A 21,855-nucleotide genomic window follows, 5' to 3' on the forward strand; every position below is an offset into this window, starting at 1 on the left:
GTCTCTATATTGCAAAATGCATTGAGCCATCATTAACTCCTGTTCTGCATTTGTGTAAGATGAATAATACAGAAATACAGAGGAATCCTGGATCTTGACTCATGTTCTTACACTGAAAAGCATTACTAATGAGATTGTCTTCCCTCCTTTTTAAAGTTAAATGACCTTCTACTTCTGTTATGGAAGTTGAGACTCCAGAAAAAAAAAAAAAAATCTCACTTTAAAGAAATGGTATCATGCACCTTTAAAAATCTACAATAAACCCCAGTATTCTTTTAAGTATTTCAGGTTAAGCACTCAAAATGTCTCATTACATCTAATGATGTGGAACTGGATATAAAATTACATCTCAAAATTAGTCTTTCTTGATCACATGAATGGCTTTCAACATGTTCTAAAGAGCCTTAATTAGTAGCTTTTTATCTGTTTATTGAGCTTTTAAATTTCTCTCTTTTGTATCTAGTTAACTATTTTTATCGCCTAAATATGACTGTAGTAAATTATGGATAAAGATGGGCCTCATCTACCCCGTGGGATAGTAAATCCCAAGCTTCCTAACGTGGCAACAACCATATACCTTCCTTCTGTACCATCTGCTCTTTTTTAAAAATAAAAAAAAACCCTCTATGCACAATGGTGAGATTGTTTTAACTTTCTTTTTAACAGATGCAGAAACAGCTGAATGCTTTTTCTCAGAAGCACTTAATCCACACTCCAATCCTCCACTATATCTTCTGAGGGTAATTTAAGCATCATATCTAAACACCAATTAGAACTAGAGTTTTCTTGATGGTAAATATTAATAACCTGTCCTTCTTGGAAGGAAAAAAAAATAACCAAACCCTTCACCACTGACAAAATTACCTCATGAAATTACTGTTTCTCACTTCCAGGCCGTTTGCATTGCAGTAATTCTGCATGGAGAGACTGCTCACTTCCAGCAGTTTTAGCACCTTCTGCAGTAAAACTAACACATGTGGATCTCTGGAGAGTCTTATTTTTTTCCTGTTGTCCAAATTCTTTGCCATCAAAAATGACAATCCTGTCAGCACATCAACACATTTTAAGACTGACCTGTGCCAGCCTGGAATGTTGCATTAGTACAATTCCTCCAGGCTGGATACCAACCTCTCCCCCACCAGCCAGTGTTAGCAACCCTATGCAAATATTTATTGTGTGATTTTTCTTCTTATTTTTATTGGGTTTTTTATTATTATTATTATTACTTATTATTATTACTTATTATTATTTTTCTCCTAGCATTATTGGAATTTAAATTATGTGAAATTAGAAGCATGTAATTCTTAGGCAGAGCTCCTGGCTGTGGAATTCATTCCAAATTAGTAAAACAGAACTGGATGTCTTTTAATCACTCAGGTGCACTCCAGCTTCCATAGTCATTCTGCAACTGAAGCCTGAAGAAAACCACTTATTTTCTACACATTCTCAGAGCTTTGAAGAAAAGCTCAGAGTCTTTATGAAAGCCCAATATCTTGTATTTTCACCCTTGTGTATATTAAGTAACATAAATACCCCCAGAGACAGAGAAGTGTCTTATTAAGGAAAAATACATTTCCATATCCCCTCTCCTGTGATTGTCATGGAAGAAAGTGTATTATTACTACCAAAAAGCACCTAAAGAATTTAATTGCTATGAAGGGAACTGAATTATCTAGGGGGGGTATAAATGGGAGGAAGAGGCTTGGCTTAAAAGCAGGAAAACCATCTCAATTGTGACATTTTGTCACTGTAGAACAGCAGATACAAGAGATGCACCAGAAAGCCCTGGTTGAAGCTTAATCCTAAACTGGAAACCACTGTCACAAATGTAAGTACAGCAGCACACAGCACTAAAAACAAGACTGGTACTTGTGTAACTTTTCATTTTCTGAAGTCTGATATCCCTTTCTATAATTTTTCTTCATTTTGTCATTTTTTTTTACTCAGGTCTGATAGCTCCAAAATATTGACAGAGTGCTGTATCCCATTTAAGTTTAAAGTCTTTAAGTATCTTCCAAAACTTTCCAGTGAGCAAATATTACAACATGAGAAGAAGAATCTGATCTTAATTTCATCCCATTTTATGTCCTACAAGCATCCCTCTCTCCTTTTCTCCTATGTGCAATAAATTTTAAAAAATCCTTGAAATAATAGATGAATCAAAACTTATATTACCAATAATACTAGAAGCCTCAATTTAGCCCATGCTTTTGTCAGAATGTAGGTATAGTTTAAAAATTAAGCAGATGACTGCTTTGCTGAATTGAGGTTTACACAACCTTGAAGCTAAAGTCAGAAAGCTGGAATAATACAAAACCTCAGAGAAGGAACAAAAAAACCACAGAATAAAATTCATAAAATGTGTTTGGTTGCCTCAAGCCTGGTGTTTTCACTTGATTTTTCTAGAGAAATACTTCCAAGCAGTACCAAGTGTACAGCCAGGCTCCCAGAAAAGGGTCTGGTTTAGAGAAAATAAAACTTCAGTGTTAAAGAGATTTTCTAGCAACCAAAGCACAGTGTTGTCTTCTGATGCCTGGAGGTATATCAGAGGGATGAGGGGAGAATGAGCACCTTTGCCTCAGGGCATGAAGAGGACAGGGGACACAAATGAGAGGCAATCAAACATCACTTGTACTGCTACACATTCAATACCTTTTTTTTGTCCTTACTGGTATCAAAGATTTAAATTAAAAGTGACTCCTCACTGAGTGGGACATGATAAATGGAGTGAAATGAAGCACAAAATCCCAGCTTTTATTCAGGAATCTTTTGCCTTTTCCTGTGCTAAGCTGAACAAGTACTTGAGTTTGAATATTATTATAAGACCTAAGGAACAAGAATAGGCAACTAAAAGGGAAAATAACAGATGACAAGAGTTATAAAAAATATCTCCACTTGGTTTTGGTGTTCCCATATTATTATCTGCCCTTTCCAGATTTACTCTGCCATTCTAGAGGTTTTACATTCTTTATTTGCGAAGAGACAAGTCAGGGATGCCAGAGATGTCCACAGGTAAGAGCTTCTATCATGGAATCACAGAATCCTAGAATGGTTTGGATTAGAAGGGACCTTTGAGACCATCTAGTTCCATCTCCACAGGCAGAGTCACCTGCCACTAGACCACTCTGCTCCAAGCCCCATCCAGCCTGTCCTTCTATCCAAGCTGAACACAACAGGACACATCTGTCAAGCATCAGTCTTACGAGCAGCACCTAAAATGAGGATCCTACTCACGAGAAATAAAGTTTCATGCAATTTTTCTTCAACTAATTCCAATTCAAACAGCCTTGATCCTGAAGTTCCCATAATGTTTCATCCAGACAGCTCACATCCTGTGCTACAGAGCTGGGCAGTGCTGCTGCCGACTCACAGCTGCTGCATCTCAGTCTGAGCTGGCTCAGAGCAGCCCTGAGAGTGAACTGACAACTACAAGTAGCCCCAGTTCATAAAGCACTTTCAAATCTTTCAAGGAGAAAAATATGAATGAACACTTATTTTCAAGGGGAATCTGAAAGAAGGATATAAAATACAACTGCAACTGATCTTGCACTATATATAATGGTGTAAATACATGGTATTGTTCATGGTCTAACAAAATCACAAAAATGTGAATCCTGCAGGGAGCTGCACTATAATTCTGTGCAAAGACAAGTAAAAAAAATACACTTTCCTTTTAAGATTCTTCCATTTTGTTCTTAGGATTCTTCAACAACCAAGTTTCTGTTTATTAACTCTTGTACCAGAATGTACCTGCTGCATGGATGCAATACCACTGTCTTTACAAAAATTAATGCAAATTGTGGAAGAAGGACATATTTATTTTTGTGAAATATCTTGGAACACTTAATTAAGTACCTTTTTGTCCCAGTATCTGCTCTAGAATTATAGTTCTTACCCTTGAAATACATATTTATGTACATGCTAGATTGCCTTGAGCAAAGTACCAGAAGTCAGATTCTCATCCATACTAAGGTTTTTAAGTCTCTCAGGAGGCACTTAAGAACATACACTTTTAAAAAGTAACATATTCTTACCCTCAGATTGTTTTACATCAGTACAACTATGCTTGAAAAGCCTCCAGTATGTTTTGAATCTGCCCATAGAGTTAGAAAAAAAAATAATTATATAAGGTTTATGAGATTAGGAGTTGCTTCTGTTTATATGAGAAATTCAGCTGATTGTAAACCTTATTGTTCACTTATCTTCTCACTAACAGAGCTAGCAAATTTATCTGACAAATCAGATTTTTTAACCAGTAGATATGAAAAATGACAGAATTTTGCAGTGTGAGCTTCTATGTTGAGAAAGATGCAGGTTTTGTTCAGCCCTTCCAGCATAACAGGTTTGAACAGGCAGTGACACAACGGAGCACAGCCCTCTGTGTGGTTGTACAAACTGCATTACAGAGTCAATCCATGCCAGTGTTTCCTGCCTCAACAGAACCACATCTATGCTGCCTGAAAGCCTCACGTGCTGCTTGCAACATGTACTGTGTTGTGCAGTAGGACACTGATGTATGTGCAATCCAAGAATTTTAAATATCCCCACAGGTTATCAAATATTATCCAGACTGTAAATATTTTCCTACTGCTCTGCAGAAAGGGAGCAAGTTCTTTTCAAATCTACTTCAATGACATTTTTTCTCTTATCTAAAAATCTATGTTCCTGTTCAATAAAATCATCTGGGAAACTTTACTGCTTCATCAGTACTGTGAGCTTGTGCCCTCATTAATAAATTCTGTTGGAGCGTTAAGATTACTCCCAGTAGGGACAGCTGGGAAACTGCAATATAAAGTCAAGCAGCACATTTAATGACCAATGAACTTTTGGAAACTTACTCCAAAATGATACATCATTGTGTCAGACACTCTTAAGCATTATGCAGCTTGGTCTCCCTTTTTAGAAACATGAAACCCCCTGAATCTGCTACCACAAATTGGGAACCTTTTAAATTATTGCCAAGACACCTGCTTTTCTCCAAGAAACTTCACAAAACTCTCCAAATTAGTAATGCCATTAAGTAAAACTTACAGAACTATTGTTATTCTGAAGGAGTATTAGCTATTTAGCTTAAGGAAACCAACAGGGATTTTTATAATGGAAAGAACTGACATATATATTATATAATCTATTCTAAATGAAATGCTTTATCATATTCTTGAATATGCTATTCTTTAACATTTTAATCTTTCTGGGAGAAAACCCTATTAACTATATTATCAGGATGAGATTTATCTAATGAACAAGTTCAGCTCAGGAGAGGAGACGTGAAAGATTCTCAATCAGTTTATAGGTCTTCAGATGGTATTAAGAGCCATATAAATCAAATGTCCCATTTTACATTTCTGAACAGCACTGGAAGAAATAGTGCTGGGATCGAAGAGGGAGCCCCATTTCCCCTGTTCCTTCTCTTTTCTGAATGGTCCTACAGAGAGCAGGCGAGGAGGGATTATAGGAATGCCTTCTGTCGAGGAGTCGGCCAAAACTGTGCCATCTCATCTTGGAGCAATTTATCCAATAAGATGATTTAGAGGACAGTTCAGTGGCACCATTTTTGGAGGCAAAAGCAGGAGGGAAGGAATATAAATCAAAGGTGACTGGCAGGTAAAGGATATATGCACCAATCAGCCAAACCATGTGCACACTGGCACAAATTCAACAAGATCATTTATAAAAATTTTAAGTCAGGAGTACACAAAAGGGGGTCTGGTGCTAACTAAATCCACAGATAGATTACACGCCACTGAAATAAACACTTCCAGATGCTGGCATACAAAAACCTTTTACAGAAAGAAATGTTTTCTTTCATAAATCTGAAAGGAGGAACCTTGGGATGGGGGTTGGAAGAGAACAGAACAAGATTTCCAAAGTGAGATTTGACTTCCTACTGGTTTTATAGAATAATAATTCATCTTTTTCAAACACGAAGTGTTAACACTGTAGAATTACAAATAACTGCAGACAACAGCTTGAAGTACAGACAAAGACATCATAAATATGTAACTGTTTTATGAAATAAAATGCCTTTTTTTGCTTTCAAAATGAGAAGAAAGCATGAAAATGTCAATTTGACTTTTTCTATATCAGAAATTGAATGTGTAGCAGAAGGGAAAGTTTTCAAATGCCTTTTGACAGAAATACATACATTTCATTTTTGAGAAGTGATTAAGAATGAAATACTGACTTCTTCAAAATCAGTATCAATTGATTATGAATATCAATATGGGCAGTCTATATTTTACAGGACCCTAAGTATCAGAGATTTTTTATTTAGTTTCCATGTAACTAATTTCTTTCGGAAACAGCATTCAAAACTTTTTATCATTCAAATGCTTTAGAAAAATTCAGCTGTACTGTATCCACATTGTGGCTATTGAAGCAATTATTGAAGATTATATTCCAGAACTTCTTCTCACTACTACTTTGATCTGAAACATGCAAGAAGAAATTTCTTTCAGTTAAGAGGACTAAGTTGCAGACCAAATCCGCTGGATAACAATTCCAGGTTGTGGAGCCTCCATCTCTGGAGATACTCAGAAGCCCCATGGACACGACTCTGTGCCCTGTGCTCTGGGGAATCCTGCTTGAGCAGGAAGCTTGGACCAGAAGACCTCCAGGGGTCCCTTCCAACTGACCCATTCTGTGACTCAGTGAATGTGAAGTTGAATTTTTGTTGAAATTTAAGGCACCTACACCAAAGTGGCTTTTCAAAATGTCCTCTTCCACAAATATCATACTGCCACACTAACCTTTGTATTTTAAAGGTTTCCCTCTCTTCTTTCAACCCCCTGAATCTGCTGGTTTAGTCTCTCATAAGCTCAGCTTTGCCAGGTCATCAGCTACTATTCCATAGATTTTGTTTTTAGGGAAAGTTAACAGAGTCAAAGCCATCTTTATTATATTGAAATTATTAAAGATCCATGATGAACCTCAGTGTTTTTCACCACAGAAACTGATTTAAGCATTTGCATAAAAGCTGAGCTCAATCAGGACCAATAAAAAACACTTTAAAAACATCAGAAGTAAAAGACCTTGACTAAATGTATAATTTGATTGTGAAACTATGATTACCATGTATATGTAATCTACTGAAGTCCACATGGGATACTTGCATTTATTATTTAAGAACCTCTAAGAGTATAGGCAGGGCTCTGTAAGGCCCAAATAATCCAAGACTCTGCCAAATTACATTCTCTGGTGTTACATGTTCTTTGTGCAGGGAATGTCACAAGCAATATTATAAACACAGGTTTGTAAATATTCATTGTTTTATGCTGCATAGGCAATTCTATGAGACTGAAATATTTAACAAGAGAAGGTTTAGACTAGCAAGCCTTTTCAAACTGAAATGCCTGGGAGGCTGAATGAACATTCTCCCCAAAACATAAATACCCAAGGAAATGTTGGTTATACCCCTGTTCATTCAATACACCCCATTTACACACATACAAGCTGCTGAATAATGGCCACTGTCTGCCATGAGCCTGTGCAGGACTACAATTTACATTTGTGAACTCAGTTTCTCTTAACTAAACATCTGAAACACATCATTTCAGAGCTGGCATAAACTAAAGACAAAGAATCTGCTTTGGAAACATTTTCTTGTTCTTTTTGCCTGTGGTCTTTCACTATTGTAGCTGATCACTTTGCTTTTCATTTCAGAGCAAAGGATCTCAATTGTCCTTTTTGCTAGAGCTGCTCTCTTTGCTAGAGCTGTTCTCATGGTCATAAGTACTACTTACAGACTGTTCATGCAACACTTACAGCTGCTCCTATCAAGATTCCAGGTCAGCATTGTGTATTGTTCACAGAATAAATACTCTTTAAAGAGTTATTTTTTTGCTACCCTAACTGTGTGAAATACAATCAATTCAAATAACTTAAAATAATGTCTCTAGCAACATTATGCTCGTGTTCATGGTAAGAAATAGCCACCTAATATTTTTGTGAACACCTTGGCATAATAAATACTATTATTCAGAATATTATTTGGAAGGATATGAGGATTATTCCTAGAGGCCCAGTCAAGACTGGACATCATTTCAGTATGCACTCCCTTAACTTTAATGCACGTAGAAATAGACACAGGTACAGCACATGGAATTGCATATAAATATGATGGAGAGTTCCAGACTTCCCATTCCTGTCTTGCAAAATTACGTGGTGTTATTGCTTAATATTTCTCTGATTTTTGAAAGTCTAGACCATGCTTTAAAGTAGGAAACACTGAGCACCACCCAATACCATTAATAGAAAATATTTGGATAAAACATATGTCTAAACTACCTTAGACATGATACAATGCAGAAGAATCTAGAGTACACTTGCTGCTTTCCATTGTGGCTTGCACTTGGAGACAAAAACTAAATGCTCTAATTATGTTAGTCATTCTGACATAGCTATTAAGGTCAAAATAAATGCAAACGGATCATTTTCACTGGTTTAATGTTAGTTCTCATTTACCATATGATTATAAAAATTTCAAAGTGTTGTTTCCATCCAAACCAACATCCATCAAATACTGCTAAAGAATAAATTGTATAGCTTAACTCTTCTTCTAAAACCAACTCCTTAGGAACAGTTATCACCAAATCAGATGGAAGAGACTGACAATCATGACGAAACAGCGAAAAAGGGAAAAATGTGAAAAAATATCACTGTGCTTTACAAATACATATTCATTATCTTAAGGAAACAAAAGTATATGTACGTTTTAAAAGAAAAATATTCTTCTGTATTTTCTTTTTACAGAAATTAAATCTCAATTCTATGTATGGGACTGAGCTATTCAGTAGCTTGAAAAAGCAGGAAGCTTTCTCACTCCTCAACTCTGTCTTTTTTCAAAAGTGCCTTTCCTTAAGAACTTCTGGGATGCAATTGGCAGCTCTCTTTCCACATCATCCATGCTTGTGTAGGACAACACAACTGTTCAATTCCATTTTTCCTGTTAGAAAACCAATCCCCTGGTGGTTTGGGTTCAGGTATGAACTTTCTGAATGCAGCAGCCCCTTGACAACTGCCAGTCTGTTGGTTATTACAATGATCCATAAAAATACCCCTTCTAGCTGCTTCAAAGCATTCAGGGCAGGGTTTCGATCCTTCTGACACAATTTTCTCCTCAGACATTGCAGAGAACAGCTCAGACTTCTAATATTTTACCAAGGTTTTTCACTGCCTACATGGGCTGTGTCACACAGAGACATGCTGCTGAGATCTGAGGAGATGGCCATCCCTGATTACATAAAAATTTGTATCAGTTCTGTTAATTCATTTCCTCAAGTTTGGCTACACACATGCCCCCAGGTCTGGCCATCATTAAATTCTTTTTGTTGTGGAAATCTGCTTTAATGCAGATTGCAGAGGGCACTCAGTACTCACATTCGCATTTGTGCCAAATTAAGACCTAGAATTTCTGTTTGCTGCATGGACAATTGTCATTGCCACATCTCTCCCCAAAACTCCGATCAGGGCACTCACAGGGGAAAAGACCTAAATACAGACTCTGCAGTACCTCTCAAAATACTTTTCCTGAGCCTTGTCATTAAAAGCAGAATTGTGTTACAGCTTTACAACATCTGTAGGCATCCAGAAGCTGACCCAAGATTCCCTCTTATTCTTGGCTTGTTCAAAGGGAACAAGATCTGCTCCTCTCATCAACCACGTTGACTGTAGGTAATGTTAACAAATTAAATTGTTCAGTTGCACTGCTTGGGAAGTTCACAAGAATGGAGGACATAAATTCCCAGCTAAAACCAGGGTATTTTATTATACCTTGTGGTTGAAGAAAAAATTTGAACTTTGGTTAATAATTGACCAAGGCACTTTTAGTGAGGGTCAGGAAAGGAAGATTCACCTTTCTGCAGCTGTTTATGTGAGCTCTTTACATTTTGAAAATCAAGTTAAATACATTCTCTGCTTTCAGAAGCTATTGCCATATTCTTAACTACATCTCTTACTTCTGCTAAAGACATCTTTCTGTTTTGGACTGGAAATCCTACCCCATGCTTTACATGACATTAATCTAGCATTTTTGTGTGGCAAAAGAGAAAGGTGAAGTTACATAAAGACATTGTAATTGCTTATTAATTATCATTAATAAATCAAACTTTCACTGCCATCTGTAAAAGCACTGATTAGTTTTGGCACTAGCAAAATTATAGCTTCATCTACTCATTTTCTCTTATTTTCTTTTGATCCTTGCTTCTGAAGTCCTGCTATTTCCTTTATATTTATGGCCTTCATGTACCTCTGTATCACGTTTACATAAATGAATTCACCCAAATTCAGAATAAATTTCCTTTCCTAAAATCTCTCAGAAACTGGACAATTTCTTCCTGATTTTTAGGGGCTGAAATCCTAAATCTCCCAAATCCTTTGGTGGATTTTGTTTGTTTTTTCCTGTCATGATTTCTTTGACATTTATTATTTTCTAAATGCACATATTCTGAGGTAAGCAGGATAAATGCCACACAGAACAGTAGATGAGAAGAAAATGACCCCAATTTATGACATTGGAGATGAACTGCTTTCACATTTTCATCAGCTGAGAAAATTAAATAAAGAATTCGTTTGGCTGCTCTGAACAATGGATTTGCAATTTGCATAGAAAAAATGATGGCAAAACCTCAGAACCCACCAGTGTTTTACCACAAGCTCAGTTCTATTACATTTCAGTGGAGGTTCAAAGTTGTCTAAAAAACCCATTCTCTTCTTTCCCCAGCCGTAAATGTGTCACTTGAGAGTTCAACATCCAATAGAAGACGTATCTGACACAAAACTAATTTTAGAATATAAAGTGCTCTTCACCATATTGGAATACATATAATTTAAAATAACTGTAAACCTAAACTTTGGAAAAACAGAAAATTTAAGCACTAACAAAAAAGCATAATTTGTAATTGAAAGAAAATAATATTTGAAAGGAAAAAAAAAAACTTTTTTTTTTGACTTTCCAAAAAGAGACAGAAATTACTAAGTTTTATTTCCCAAGAGAATTATGCCACTTTTATAAAGAAAATTACAGTCACCACAAATTGCTCTCAACAATTCCAAAGCTTCTTCATTTGACCACTTGAAAATCAGAGTTCTTTAAGATTATAAATATAACTTTTTATAACTCTGTTATTACGTACTGTGAATGGGGAAAGAGGGCCAATCTTGTGGCCGTAGCGTCGAATGGCCTCTCTGATGTGGCTGGGCTGGATGGCATCACTTTGAGCCTCCATCCCACAGGCTGCAGTGCTCTGCAACAGAAAAACACATAAATTGTGACTAAATCAAAAACACACAACAGACCCACAGTACATAAAGTATGAAAATAAACCTTTATAAAATGGACCAATTTTTTTTTTTCATGAGGACACACATCATTGGTGCCACACACTACATCAGAGAGAAAAAAGCTATTAACAAATTAAAGAGGACTTTTACATGAACTTTGCTTAAGAGATCCAAAGAACACCGTTAGTCCTTTTAAATCTTTCACCTAGTGCTGTTCTATGTTGTAATTGAAAAGAGCAGAAAATGTTCAAACTAAAATGAAAGGGTCATATAAGTCATAATGCAATAACCACAGAAACTATTTTAAAAACACTTCAGACTCTTATTATGATGTCAAGGGGTGGGGAAAATATTGAACAAGCACCTGAAGTGGAAAACAATTTGACACCAAAATCACCATTGAGTATTATCAACGTAAAATCTGAAGTTGAAACATGTGACATAATGGTGTTAGAAGGATGGAAAAAAAAATTGAATTATCTTGAACTGGAAAAATTTCAAGTAACTTTTTTGATTATGGAGCCTAAATAGGTAAAAATAATAATTCAATACTACCAGCACACTGATTGTACAATAATATTCCTGTGATTTTAAGAGAAAGTTACTCTTCTCTCCTTGTTAGCCAACCTGAAATGTTGGTTTAGGCTCCACTTAGACACAGCTGCTTGCCAGAATTCAGATTACTTATCTAATGATGGCTGCTTGGCAATAAATTAATGAAAATTGTGAGTGCACTGAGAGTGACAAAAACTTTAATTATACCCAGAAGTTTAATGTATACACATCCACAGCCCCCTCATACGTTCACATCATATCCTAATGCTCTCAAAATCGGGGTATTTTTTACAGTGTTTTATTTTCAAGAGCACTGAGTCCACTGGAGCCTGTGAGTACACACAGAATTATTCATAATATGATGGCAGATTCTTCTGCTGATTGACATCCATAAAGGGAATATGAAACTCAAATATTTTCTGCTGGACTGTGCCTTCGTGGCCTAAAAATAGTATTTTTTACCAAGTTAACTTGTTTGCCTCATTTATATCCAGTAGATACCTAAGCAAATGGAATAAATCATGAGAATATTTAATTAAAACTGGGTACTTTTTCAAATATAACTATTTTCAAAGTCATTCAGTTAAACACTAAGGTCTTAAACTCTCAGCATCAGTAAAATACAATGTATCAAAAACTACACCTCCAGCTAAATTTCTGTTCCTAGGAATTATAATGAAAATCAGCCACAGGAATGAAACATAATCAAATATAACATAAAAAGGAAGAGGAAAAAGCAGAAGTCTTTCCAGGATTCACTAAAAGCTTTATACACAGTGTACAATAAGGACAGGAGGAAGTTGAACCCTTCAGGACTCTCCACAGCACTGATAACACCAGAAGAAAATACTTTTTTCTACCTTATCACTGTAGAAATCATCAGTTTTACACTGAAAACTGAGTATTTTTTAATAACAAAACACTTGATAAAATCCCAAGTCATGCCATTGCTTTTCAGCAAAATGAGTGCTGCCATCACATTTCTTCAAAACAGCCCCAAGTGACCAGCACAGGTTTTCCTATCCAGTTCATTTAATCACATTGATTTCTCGTGTGGGCTTTGGGTACATGTATCCCTGTCAGAACACCAAGACTCTGCAACAAAAGACAGGAATTGTAACACTTATATTTCATACTCTGAGTATGAGACCCCTTTTTTATGCAAAGTTAACAAACACTTAGCTTGAATGTAAACAATTGGTATAAAAACAAAGCAAGTCAGGCAAAGCTGTTAAAGGCAAGGGCAGCAGTCACCTCAAGCTGCTGGGATCAGGAAAATCACAAGCAGCCCTTTGTATGTTTTGCTTGTATTTTGACCCTTAAAACCTGTGCTTGCTGCCCCTGTCAGAGAAGGGGATGTTCATTTGGGGTGGTCACAATTTCTGTGCCTTAGAGCAGCAGGTTATCTTAGAAGCAGCAGTTGTCACCTTAACAAAATACATTAGGAAAATTTAGCAGAATTCTGATAGAAAAAAAGCACCAAACCACACATTTGGCCCTACAATTACAATGGCCATTAATGTATCATATTGGTCAAAATCAATATTTAAGACTAGACACATTATTCAGTGTGAGGGAGGTGAGGCCCTGGCACAGGGTGCCCAGAGAAGCTGTGGCTGCCAAATCCCTGGAAGTGTCCAAGGCCAGGCTGGAGAAACCAGGTCTAGTGGAAGGTGACCCTGCCCATGACAGGGGATTGGAATGAGATTATTTTTAAGGGCTCTTTCAACCCAAACCATTCTGTGATTCTGTGATGATTTCCTGAGGATATTTTGGTTTCTTTTTCATTTTTCTTTTTTTTTTCCCTCCAGGATTGTACACTAAATACCTTTTTTCTTTTCCTTTGTTTGGATTTGGTGGAGTCCTGTCCAATTCCACCATTCCCCAAGGCTCCTGAGGGGGTTTTCCCAAGGTGCTGCTGCCCTGCTGATGCTGGTGGAGTGGGTGTAGGGGGTGGTGTGTTCTCAGGGGACTCAAGGCTGGTCTTCACACTCGTAGATTGCCCTAAGAGATGCGGCTGTAAAAGCAAGATGTCAAACAGCCAAAATGTAATCAAATCACAAATAAACCCCACCCCAATTATTTCCTTCTCAGATTCCCTGTTGGAAGACATGCAGTACAGAATTTGGCTTTCTCATTCTGGAAGTTACTACAATATCTGTATAATATCAATGCATGCAACACAGTACTTAGTGCACTTGCCAATTTAAAAAACTTTTATCTCCAAATTTGCAACAGACCCTTGAACACAGAGAAAAGGAATTTTCAAAAAAAAAGTATTTTTATTTCCTTATAAAGATGCTGCTAAGTATTTAACATTCAGAATTAAAATTTAATGTCTTTCCATCTAGATCCATAACTTCAAAGTTTATAAACTCCATAACAGAAATCTGTACCAATACCACATTCAATAATGAAAACTCTGGAGAAAATACATGTAAAAACAAAACATAAAATACATTTATATGTGAAAAAGCAAGTTTTACCTCAGTAGAGTTGTGGTAGTGTATGAAGGTGGCAGATATGGCATGACTGAATGGGTCACCAGCTTTGGGAGTCATGTCCTGTTTAACCAAAAGGGCCAAGTCCACCAGCTGGAGGGGCAAAACAGGTGAGGTTACTGACATGGTACTAAAAATGACATTGTAACAGTGGGAGAGTAAGGGCTGTGGGTTGAACCAGAATATTCTCAGTGTTTCTCAGATGAAAATAGTAATCCAGATATTTCAGCCTAAAGAGCCTTTCTTTTCCACTTCTGTAAATATATGGAGCAATCTATCTACCCAAGAGGGCTTGGCTTGGCACTAAGGTAACATTTTGTTTTCCAGGAAATCCTTCTTTCTAATCCAGTTGTGCAATGGGATTGAATGAGCCTCAGCACACTGCCAAAGGTCACATAGCAAAGTGTGTGGTTTCAGTTTGGACTTGAAAAAGGTTTGTGCTGGACTCCCCTCTCCTCTGCAGCCTCTATAAAACACTTCTCTTTGTGTATGAGATGGATGGACACAGCACAGCACACATCTGTCACACAGCAAATTGAAAGACAGCCCAGATTGTTGAGCTGGTTTAGTGGAAGGTGTCGCTGCCCATGGCTGGGGGTTGGAACTGGATGAGCCTTAAGGTCCCTTCAAACCCAAACCATCCCATGATTCCATGAAGCCAGGTAGTTTGGAGAGCTGAAGCAGTGATTACAATTTTCAGGGTTGTAAGCCTGAAGGGGCTTACAACCCACACCCTGAGGTTGAAGTACCTCCAAGAGTAATTAATTCATTTTCACTAGAGTTAAATCAGTCCCTTACCTGGGCCACAGTCTCGTATGCTAAATATGCCAAAATCTCCATTGCAACTGCATTTGGCTTTATTTCCATACTGCTACAGTCCAGCCAGTCACGGAATTTGGATGCTTTCTTTGCTGTCAGTTAAAACCATAAGGGGAAAAAGAGAAGTTAATGACAGATAGGGCAAAATAATCCATTTTCTGGGTTACAGAAATACTGCAAAATTGAAGCAATTAGTGTGAGCATGATTTGATTGGCCAAAGAAGGAATTATCACAATGGAACCAGTGGGGAAAGACTGTTATTTCATACATTTTGGAGACCCATAAGCGCAAGGAACAAGGAGAAAAAACACAAGCTAACTGATCCCACAGGAGATTTCAGAACAAGGAAGGGTCAACCTCAGAGGAGTATGGACTGGACAAACCTTCTTTAGAGTATATTACTGTGAAATAAATAAAATTATTGCATTACATCTTCTATGAATTAAAAAAAACCCACTAAAATAAATCAATACAAATATGAGTCCAGATAAAATTGATATAATTGTATTAACAATAGCAAACACAAATGAAAGGCAGAAGAACTTGGAAGTCCTGGTGTTTAACTTTACAGAGCTGAGGTGCTGACAAGTGAGCCAAAATTATTTGTACAAGAGTGTTTTTTAAGTGTGCTTTGGATATAAAGAAGTAAGGATAGATGTATAGTCAACATTCATACAAGAACTTCACACTGCTAATGGGTGAGATCAAGTCAGAAAAAGCGCAGAGAAAAATATGGGACAATAGAATGTAATATTTGCTTAGAGAGTAAAAGGAGGGAAAAAGAGGATGATCTTACTTAGGTCAGTGGTGGACAAGATGATCATAGAAATCTGTGGACAGAAAGGAGCTATTGAGACAGATCTTCATGAGGGCTGTTTGCGAGACAGGACAACCAAAATGAAGAAAATACAAGGTGGAAAAATCATCTGAAGGAAGTGGAAACAACTCTTTCAAAAAAGAGTTTTTAATCAGGACTAAAAAGCTACACAAAAGTCAGGTGTTAAACAGAAAAAAGGTCAAAATAATGGTTACTTTCATTCAGGAGGTAATGGAAGGCTACATTGCATCACCAAAGAAAGGAAAACAAACAATAGAATGAGAAAGGAAGGGAAGGAAAAGGAAGGGTAGGGAAGGGCAGGGAAGGGCAGGGAAGGGGAGAAAGGAAGGGAAGGGGAAGGGGGGAGATAAATGATCACAAAATGTTCCCTAAAATTTAAGTTTGCAATTCAGTAGTACTTGATTCTTTGAGGGACCTTTTCTTTTGCCTGTCTTTAAAAGTGCAGAGATACCTGGAGATGTGATTATTAATATATATTTTTAGAACAGGTTTCTAGAAGTCCCTTCCAGGTTTATTCTCTTGTCACACATGTTTTAAGGGCTTGTATTACAGCAATACACTTTGTTAAACATAGTAACACAATCAATTTTTACTGAAATAAATAAGTAAAAGACGCCTTTAGACAAATGTTCTGCATAGCCTTTAGTACGTCCTGTCTAATTCAGCTCATTTTGTGCAATTGAATTTGTGCCCAAGTCTCTCTTGGTACTATTTTCTAACCACTGTAATTCTCTTATTCTTTAATGATATTAAATGTCAGTGAAAAATAACCATATAGACATGGTCACTTAAAAACACCGTGAAAATAGCACTGAGATATTTTTATAGATCACAATCTCTTGGTCAGCAACATTCTATTTTATTTTGCAAATTTAAGATTTTTATTTGATCTGTCTCCAGATGGCAATTTTGGGGTTTGAAAAATGACTTTATCACAAACCTCTCATTTCCTGAAGTCACCCTAATCTGAAGTATCATTTATCTAATGGCTCACAGATGTGTGATACCAAATTATAACTAAACATAAAAAACATATTGAATTAGAAAAAGAAATGCTTACAAAACATGTTTTCCTACGTTTGCTGACATTTGCTGATGGAGAACAGTATCTCAAATGTGTCATTTATTTGCCATAAATGAGTCACACTTTCTTTGAATTTAGAAGGAAGAATGAGATAAGGTCACTTCTTTAAAGACACCACTGTGTTCTAGTCTGTGTTGTAGGATCATGTGCTGTTTTGTCATGACTTTTACTGCCTCCTTCACCTCCCTTTCTCTGACATTTGACCTAAAACCTTCGTCATCACCTAACCACTTCTGTAATGATGTTTTGCTACATGATCAAGCCCATTAATTTACAGTTCATTATAATTGTGGCCCACAAGTACTTCTAGTAAGTTGGTTTTCAGTGCTAGAAAAGCCCTAATTCTGTCATCATGTTATTAGTGTTGGAATGGCATATACTGATGAACTTGGCTAATGGTGAATAAATTCCACAGCAGGAACTTACAGCTTAAAATAGAAAAGACTCTTTAGTAAATTCTTTGTGTCTCTGCGGATTGGGAAATAAAAGCAAAACTCGCTGCTCTTCTCTAATTTTAGAGGCATTCGAAAAACCTGCAGCCACGAACCTTAGCTAATGTGCGGACTTTAGCACCACCACGACAGACTTTGGGCAAGTGTGGTTTTAATCCATTAACTCCTCACCAGTTCTATCATTGCAGTCATCCCCACCAGCTCAGTATTTGAGCACAGAGAAAGCTTGGTAAATATTCAAATAAAATACTCTGCCTGGCGGCCTGAAACTGCTAAATTAACTGTTCCCAGGAGTTACACAGACAAAGAATTTAAAGTTTTGTTATTGTGGATGAAATAAAAGTGCTTTCAGAAAAAATGAGGTTCTGGTGTGCTATTAAATGAAATAATAATCAAACATCTTAATATACTGCAGCCATTATAATACTTACAAAAACTCAATTGCCGACTTTCACAGAATTCTGCATACTGGACTGAGTCCATGGTTCGTGTTTGTCTTTCTGCTCTCTGACAAAAGAGTAAAAGTACACGATGTACCTTATTCCAACAAAACTGCATTCCACAACAGAAATTATAGCACCAAAGCGCCCTCGCCACAACCTTGAAGCAACCCTCCCAAATTAAACATGCATTGAACAAGTCAAGATGCAGAAATATAAACCACAGATGGGTTATTAGTCTTGTGAGTTAAATTTCCCAGAGGAGCGTGTCAATTCCTATTTGCAAAACCTGCCTGCACACTGCTCACCCAGCCCAGTGGTGAGGGCTGAGAGGAGAGAGGTGCTGAGCACTGCTGCCCTGCCCAAGGTGTGTGTTTAAACTGAAGCACGTGAGTATTCTTCCTATGTGTTTACAGATGACCAGAAAAGTAAAGTGTTCTCCTGAAATGAGGCCAACATGTTCTGCACCGAGCAGAACTGAACCTGTGTACATCTAAATTGTGCAATTAATATCCATCACACTGATGTACCAGGACATTGAAGTGTCCCTTCCCACACTCAATGCACAGTATTAAATAAATGGTACATGTGTCTGTTTATTTTTTTTTCACTCTTAATTTATGCTTGAAATTTTAAACTTGTGAACACTTCAGGAAAAGAAAGGATATTAGATTGAATTAGAGCTTGTGAGAGAAAAAAATATCTCCAAATGTTCACTACTGCATTTAAGAATGTAGTTCACATGGAGTCCAGGGCCAACCAAAAGAATGAATCTCAGAAGAGTCAATTTACAAAACCACAAACGCTATGCACACCCTCCCCTCCACATATACAGGATGCTGTAATTGAATCATGGTTGAAGCAGCACTAAAGTCCATGGTTAGGTCTGAGCAGGTGCTTCAGTTCTGTTTACTTCAACAGAGCAGGGATGATTTTCACAAGGTAAAGATCTGGTCTCCACAGGAGATTAAACCCTTCACATACCAGAGGCAGGAAGCAGTAGTTGGATTAAAAAGAACGACTGTCCCTGTCAGAAGCAGACAGCTTAGTCCATCTCTCAATCAAGCAGATTTTTTAAACAAGGAAAGGAATATAAGTGTTTTCCAAACTAATTCAATGTATAAATCATCACACCTGAACTGTCACTACAGATACAAAGTCGTGTCAGGAGAGGCTGATGGTACCAAGACTTGTGCTTGTACTGTGATTCCATGAAGCTCAAGAAACCATCCACATAGAAGGAAAAGTACAGATGTACTCACACAAGGACAAAAAACAAGGGAAAAACCACACACAGACACAAATTTTGCTCTGATACCCTGAACAATTTTACATCTGATGAAATAAAAATTGCAGAGTTCTTCAATCTGATTTAATAGAAGACAATAGGGCTATTGCTAAGTATGTATATATCTGTATGTCTCCATGCTATACAACCTGCATTTGGCTTTATGAGCTCTCAAATCAGTAGGAAAAGAAATTAAATAAAATTAGCACCTCAAATTCACAGTTTCTTCCTCTATTCTCTTTTAGGTCACTCTCCTAAAATCATCCAACCCTTCCCTTACGAGATTTGCTTCACATTCTACATGTTCAATTTTGCTGTAAACTAAACCAACCACAAGCTGACAGGAATACACCTGGATAGTCCTTTCTTTTCTTCTCTACCCAGTCAATCATTTCAACTGTACTTGGACCTTTAGTCACCATGGTGACTAAAACTGTTCTATTCAGTCATTTTCCAGTTCTCCTATGCATGGCTCTGGCAACCTGACTATATTTTGAGGAGCTGCCATTTCATATTAATAAAAATTTTCAGTTAATCCATTCCAACAAGATGTTAAGTCTAGACTGAGTTTGTATTCCTTTAAAAATAATTTTCACAATCTATGCTGCAACTTCAACCCATTACAGAATTCAACTCTGCCCCTGAGTTAATTCAGTTATACTTTTTAAAACAGAAGGCATCTAGAGATAATCTAATCTGAACTTCTGCATGGCACAGGACACTTCTCACAAAATACATCCTAGAACAGCAGTCCTACTTTATGCTTTATAAAAGCCTCTAATTTGGGGTTTAATTTTTCACATAATTAAGAGATATCTTCCTCAAGTAATTTGAAAAGCTGTGATTTTTTGCAATGTGTTTTAAATTCTGTAATCCTTCTTTTTTCCTGTTGCCACCTATATGTTTAACCATTGGCTATTACCCTTCACATCCAGCCCTCCTAGGGATTTAACACCCCTTGAAACAACAAGGAAGGCATGGAAAACCAAAATCATATGACATGGTAATGTGAGGAATTCTTCTCCAAAGTCCAACATGAGATGATAAAAAAACTCCAACATGTAGAAATTTGACAAGGATACTTTTAACTTTAACAGGCATCCTATAATGTAATATGGAAACTGCAAAACCAGATTAATCCCAAAAGCAGTTATGTTAAATTAAGTGATTTAGCAATGGTTACTCTCAGCAAATAGACCACAAAGCTCTGAAAATGCAGACTGTCAAAGACTACAGGTTTCATTATAAGTATTACAAGTTTCTTCAAAAGTGAAAAACTCAAAGGTTTATTAAAAGAATGGTGCTGCTGAGGGATTTTTCCAATAGAGGCTTAATTCCTCTCTACAAATTGTCTACAGTTGTTGTCTAAACACTGGATTTAATGTTGTTCTTATATACTAAATAAATACTTTATTTATTTAGTATATAAGATATAAATACAGAGTTGCTTTCTCTCTGTACAAATATTTTTATTTAGCAAAATTAATTACATATATGTGAAATGAAATTGTTTTCTTCCTTCAATTCTCTCTTTAAAATAATTCTTCCTTAAAGATGGATTCCAGGGTGATGCTCTAAACTGCCACCAAATAAAATAGTGTTTGCCATAAATAACTGGACTTCACTTTTTATCCTAATTCACTTTAACAAAAGATCCCTCACACGATGGCATGGAACCTCACAGTTTGAAGGATAAAGACAGACATTCCTTCAGTCCTGCTAGTTTTAGAATAGTCTACAAATAACCATCAAATGCAGCAGAAATTAACAGATGAGTGGCACAGCTGGGTCATCTTTAACGAAACACCATCCCAAAGACAACATCTCTTTCTTCTTCACTTCTCAAGATCACAAGCAGTATTTTTTCTCCTATATCATCCCTTCTTTGAAAAAATGTAATGTTCCCTTCTCTTCGCACTGCTAAGGTATATTTTATAAACTCAAAACAAATCAGTGACATGGGATAAAAGGGGAGAAGAAAGAATGAGGCCATTACTGTGAACATAGCATGACTCCAGGCAAAAAGAGTTTAAAGAAAATGGGATCTGGTGTTGGGAATGTCACAGAAAATTCGTTAAAATAATTTTGTCTGTAAGTCTAAAGGATACTTACTTGTCCTTTTTCACAGTTTTGGGTTTGTTTGTTTGTTTGTGTTTTCTCTCATTTTTTTTTTTTTTAAACAAGAAATTATACAGATGTTTAAATGAAGAAACAACTTTAAATTTATACAAGTGAAACTCTATAAATTTTGCTGTTGGAAGGAGCAGCAAGTCACTCCAACAGGACTGAAGTCCTCTTTTATCAGAAAAAAAATCCAGTTTTCTGGGAATCTTTCTAAGATGAAGAAACAGTGAAACCTCTAATGAAACTCCACCTTGAAGCAACCTCAGCTTGCAAGCAGATACAACAAATGGCAGCAATGACACTGCTCAACTGATATAGCAAAAAAGTTAAAAATAAATAGTTTTTACTCCCTCTCTAGTAGTACTAGTCACTCTGAGCAGTTAAGAAGCTGAGTTATGTGCTGTACAGCAGAGTTAAAATACTTTGCATGCTTTCCTTGGAACATGCTGAAGGATGCAGTAGATAGGACCTGG

General features: G+C 36.7%; 1 protein-coding gene across 5 annotated transcripts in view; it reads right to left on the bottom strand.

Moving 5' to 3' along the window:
- Nucleotides 1-21,855, bottom strand: part of SUPT3H (SPT3 homolog, SAGA and STAGA complex component) — a 254,005-nt gene that overhangs the window by 37,502 nt on the left and 194,648 nt on the right. For all 5 annotated transcript variants that reach the window (XM_058836072.1, XM_058836069.1, XM_058836071.1 and 2 more), the window contains 5 exons: nt 17,962-18,037; nt 15,135-15,247; nt 14,322-14,429; nt 13,664-13,852; nt 11,133-11,243 (listed from right to left, as the gene is read on the bottom strand). In XM_058836072.1, coding sequence (XP_058692055.1) covers nt 11,133-11,243; nt 13,664-13,852; nt 14,322-14,429; nt 15,135-15,247; nt 17,962-18,037 — 597 coding nt within the window. The remainder of the gene's footprint in view (nt 1-11,132; nt 11,244-13,663; nt 13,853-14,321; nt 14,430-15,134; nt 15,248-17,961; nt 18,038-21,855) is intronic.

The sequence above is a fragment of the Poecile atricapillus genome, chromosome 3 (assembly GCF_030490865.1).
Source record: "Poecile atricapillus isolate bPoeAtr1 chromosome 3, bPoeAtr1.hap1, whole genome shotgun sequence".
Taxonomy (NCBI): Eukaryota; Metazoa; Chordata; class Aves; order Passeriformes; family Paridae; genus Poecile; species Poecile atricapillus.